The sequence below is a fragment of the Nicotiana sylvestris genome, unplaced genomic scaffold (assembly GCF_000393655.2).
Source record: "Nicotiana sylvestris unplaced genomic scaffold, ASM39365v2 Un00026, whole genome shotgun sequence".
Classification (NCBI taxonomy): Eukaryota; Viridiplantae; Streptophyta; class Magnoliopsida; order Solanales; family Solanaceae; genus Nicotiana; species Nicotiana sylvestris.
In genome coordinates, this window is record NW_027184362.1 from 13,615 (window position 1) to 18,857 (window position 5,243).

Consider the following 5,243-nt stretch of genomic DNA (forward strand, 5'->3'; position numbering starts at 1 on the left):
GTGAGTCTCCTTTCTAACCTTATAAGAGGGAATTGTCCCCATAGGATTAATAAATGACAACTTGCTATTAAATGTGGGACCTACGTACGTACTAGGTAACGAGAGTCCGTGTGTAGCTACTATGATATTAAATGCTTGGGTAGTTTAGGACCCACATCATGCCTAATTGGAGATATCCTTTTTTTAAATTATCGATCTGATCATTTATGAGATGCTAGAGACTAGAGAGGATTGAAAAGTGAACATATGAGCTTGTTGAACCTTGTAAGGATTTTCCTTGTTTATAAATGAGCCTTTGTGTGTATTCTTGATGTTTCCTTGATATTTGTGGATCGGGCCGATCGCCTCGGTGAAAGAGATGCATCTATGGTACGGGCCGTTCGACCCTCGACAGTGCACAATTTATATTCTATTGGAGCGAGCCGTCGACCTCGACATGATTGCGCATGATATATATGCTTAAGCTTGTACATGACATGATTAATTGTTAAGCATGTGAAAGAAGGAAAATGGTAAAAGAAATATGGTTAAGAACATTATTATGACTTTCCATTGTAACTTGTTGTCTAATTGAATTTTTCATGATTTATATAGTACATCACTATCACGATATTATCTTGACCTAGTAGGTATCAAATCAACCTCTCGTCTCTACTTCTTCTAGATTAGACGGGATACTTACTGGGTACATATTGTTTATGTACTCATGCTACGCTTCTGTACTTAATTGTATAGGGTTTGAGGCTGATTCATCTGGTTATTGATCTGGTGCGCGCCCGTGAATTGAGGCAGAGACTTCTACGCTGAGCTGCTTCCCTTCCTATGCCGCTCAGCAGCCAGACAAAGTCTTCTTTTGTACTTTTACTGTCTTTCTTTATCTCAGATAGTAGGATAGAGATATTCTTTTGTATATTCTACTAGATGCCCGTACTTGTGACACCAGGTCTTGGAACACACATGCATTAGTAGACTTCCTTTTGGGTTGTAATATTATGTTACTTGTCGTATCTGTCTCTTTTAGTTTTAAATCCAAATTTGAAATGGTATTTCACCTAATTTCGAGTAAATTCAATATGAGTTGTTAGAAATGTTCCGCAGTGGCTTGCCTGGCAACAGAGTCGGGCGCCCTCACAACTTATTATGGAAATGGGTCATGACAGTTTCAATTTAATTTCAATATTGTATGCAAGTCCTTATTTGAGCCTTGATTGTTTACTTGTAAAGTCACAATTGTAACATGGCCGGGAACCACACTTGTGGATCCTGAGGGGTGCCTAACACCTTCCCCTTGGGGTAATTTCTAGCCCTTACCCTAATCTCTGGTTTCTTCAACTCAAACCCTTCTTAAAGTGTCATAATGCACCATAATCATTAGGTGGCGACTCTCCAATTCCAAAACCCAATTCTCGAAAGGGAATAGAGTTGTCTTCCCAAATGTCGTGAACCTGATTTCGCCTTAGAAAAAAGGGGGCGTCGACAAACCCAAAGGGTGGGAACAATACCAGGCATGCAATGGCGGTGATCACAAGGAGCTGTAGAGGTGGTGAAGTAAATACCTCCAAGCAAAAGAACGTTGTTAGTGATTAGGTTGAAATGCTAAATGATGATGTTCGAACAGTTGATGAGCAAGTGAGTTAAGAGAATTTGAATGCGGAAGTGAGAATTGATATTCATGATAATGAGATGGAGACTAAAAATGATGTGAACCCGTCTCAGGAACACATGATAGACATGACGGAAACGGTAGTGCCAAAGGCTAAGGCTCCCTTGCCAAGGCCTCCTCCACCTTACCCACAAAGACTTTTGAAGCATAAGAATGAAAACCAATTTAAGAAATTTATTGAGATGATGAAAAGCTTGTCAATTAATGTTCCTTTGGTGGAAGCTCTTAAGCAAATGCTGGGTTGCGCCAAGTTTATGAAAGACATGGTGATTAAAATGAGATCTATGGATTGTGAGACCATCAAAATGACTCATCAAGTGAGAGCAATTGTGCACTCGATGGCTCCAAAGCTTGAAGATCCCGGAACATTCACCATTCCATGTACCATTGAGAGTTCGAATTTTGCAAAGGCATTGTGTGATTTGGGAGAAAGTATAAATTTGATGGGATTTTGCAAAGGCATTGTGTGATTTGGGAGAAAGTATAAATTTGATGCCTTACTCTATGTTCAAAACATTGGATATTAGTCAACCTAGAGCTACTTCAATGAGATTGCAAATGGTGGATAGAACAATGAAGAAGTCGCTTGGTATTATTGATGATGTTTTTGTCCGTGTTGACAAGTTTATTTTGCTTGTGGACTTTGTGATTCTCGACTGCGAAGTCGACTATGAGGTGCCTATAATATTGGGAAGGCTTTTCTTAGCAAATGGGAAGGCATTGGTTGATGTGGAATCAGGAGAGCTCACCTTTTGGGTGGGTGATGAAAAATTTGTCTTCCATGTGTGCAAATCAATGAGGCAACCGAATAGTACTGAAGTTTGCTCTTTTGTGGATTTCGTAATGGAGGTTGTTGATACCCAATTTTTCCCTACGTATGTTTTGCACCCAAAATACCTTCAAAATAGTATATGTATGCATGCCTGGAAATTTTGGTATTTTTCTTTAATTTTTAAGATTTTTAAAATCAATTTATTGCCTATTTTTGACAGTACAAAGGCCAAAATTATTTCCAAATTATTATTGTAGTGAATAGTGTGTTTCACTCTCATATTTGCAAAAAAATATAATTTATGTAATTTTGCGCATTTTTTTTTACAAATTTATTTGGAATTTTTAAAGCTAATTGCTTGAAATTGCAATTCTGGCCTATTTTTGCAATTAACTATGTTTATAGCTGTGAAATTACTTTTTATATTTATAAATTAATACTTATACGATATTAATTTGTTCTATGTTTTTAATTTTGCCTTTAAAACTATCTTAGCTATTTTTTTATAAAATAAATTGGGAGAAATTGGCTATTTAAAAGTTGGCCGGATTTCATTTAAAATATAGCCCAAATTGCACCCCTTTTCCAGCACAATTTTGAACCCAATTTGAACGACCCAATTGCCTAAACCCTGACCCATACCCGCTGATTTTAATCCGGCCCACCTATCATTCAATCTGAGCCGTTGATCAAACGAGATCAACGACCCAGATTAATTTGCCTAAAATAAATCAAATGACCCCCCTTCCCTTTACCCTCATTTGCAAAGAGACCGGTCTCTCTCTAAAACTCTTCACCTCCCCCCTTTCTCTAGAACCTTCTGGTTCACCTTCTCCGACGGCTTTCATCGCCTCTCCGGCCAACCCCGTCCTCACTTCTTTCGACCCCCAGTCACCATGGAACCCCATCTCATTGTTTCTCTCTATAGCTCGAAGCCCAGAAACTTCCGCCATGAAAGATGGTCGCTAAAAGCTTTGCCTGGGTCCATTTCCGGCCTTTCTCCAGTGGGTTTTGTCGGATAATGCCTTATATGGCACTATTAACGAGTTTCACGGCCAGGTTTCTCATTTTCCCTAATTTATTTGCAAACCCTAATTTTTGCTCAAATCACTTTAATTTTAGTTCTTTTAAACAATTTCTGGGTTAATCTCTGCTCTCTACACTACTTCTCACTCAGTATCTCCGATTAAATTCATGTTTTCCAACATCTTTATCTTTTTCAAAACTAGGGTTTCTGAAACTCTTTCAAAATCATTATATCTTTTTATTTTCAAAATCATTATATCTTTTTATATCTTTTTAATCATTATATCGATTAAATCCCATGCTTTAAGATTTCTACTAGGGTTCAGCCTTCTCCGTGACTTTCTTGCTTAGGGTTCTCTGATTTTCATGTCTATGGCGCTTTATAGGTCTAATTGTTCATCGTTTACATAATATTCTGCTGATTTTGTGCATCTCTGCGAATCATTGATCTGTATGTGTTTCCTCAGAAATTTTACACTGATTTTTGAATTACGTCCTTATTTGTGATACGTTTTCCTTACTTAGAACTAATTCCTTGTGATTTTTAGTCTCATCCGTGATTCTTTGACTAATTTTCAGAGTTAATTTATATTTCTTTACCATATTTGTGCATGAACATGCGTTCAAATATTCAGTATATCTTTTCCTTACTTGAATTATTGTGTATTTAGCCCTTATTACATATTACATGCCTCACTACTCCTAATATGGTAGATGCAGTAGTCTAATTGATTCCTTTCCTTTTAAAACAACTGCTTGTTACCGTTTGACTTTGATTCCTTAATTAAAGGGGAGTCCTTATGCTGATTTGATTATGATTGATACCCAGTTCCTTAATTATGGATTGCTGCCTTGTTTGTTTACTCGTTTTCAGTACTATAAGTACCCCCATTCTCTTTTGCATGAGACACAAACACATTGCATATCACACACACATACAGACACGAATTCAATCTCTCAACTCTCTTTCAAAACACTCAGTGCTCTCTTTCTTTCTCTATTGTTTCTATACAAACTCTCTCATTCTTTTATTGAACACTCAGTAGGCTAAAAGCCAAGATTGAGTAATCTTGGCTGTTTACTACACTACTGGGGTTCTACTGCATTGTTTACTTGGGTTTGCCCGCTGCTTACTTCTCTGCACACTGCTGCTCTCATTCTCTGCACACTACTGCTCTTCTTTGTGCATTATTGCTCATTGCTATTGTGTTCCATTATCTGCAACTGGTATGTCACCTATTTAAGATACAGCTTCCAAAACAACATGCTTCTACTAGTTTTGCCCTTCATCTTGTTTCTTGTGTGCTTTTACCTATGGTTCTGTTGCTCTTATTGCCACTAGCATGTATTTATTAGTCTGCCTAGTTTGACTTAGCATGTTCCCTGCCCCCTTCCCTGTCTCAATGTATGTTTTTTCTCTTCCTTGTGCACTATTAGCATGTATCCAGGACCTGCTTGGCTACTTGATTAGCCTGAAACCTCTTCCTGAGGTTGTTTCTGTTTGGGAGTTTGGTGTAGTAAGAGCTGGACTCCTTATGTTCCATGTCTGATTCCCTTTCTTGGATATGTTGTACATATATGAGTAGTTTCCTTGCTTATTTGTTCCCTTCCCCTTTGCCCCTGCTTGTGTGATTCTCTTATTTTGAAACTGGTCAGTCCAAATGAATTTCAAAAGAACTCTTTCAACTCTTCTTACTATTTTCCTCTCAAACTGTCTCTCAACTGTTTTCAACTCTTTCAAACTCTATCACAATCTCACTACTCTTAGAACTTAGGTTCTGC

The 5,243-nt window shown here is 37.7% G+C and overlaps 1 protein-coding gene across 1 annotated transcript; it reads left to right on the forward strand.

Moving 5' to 3' along the window:
• Nucleotides 1–2,155: 2,155 nt before the first annotated feature.
• On the forward strand, nt 2,156–5,011 carry LOC138884655 (uncharacterized). The gene is made up of 2 exons (XM_070165669.1): nt 2,156–2,512; nt 4,910–5,011. Exons 1-2 carry the CDS (start codon nt 2,156–2,158, stop codon nt 5,009–5,011), a joined length of 459 nt encoding a protein of 152 aa, XP_070021770.1.
• Nucleotides 5,012–5,243: the final 232 nt, after the last annotated feature.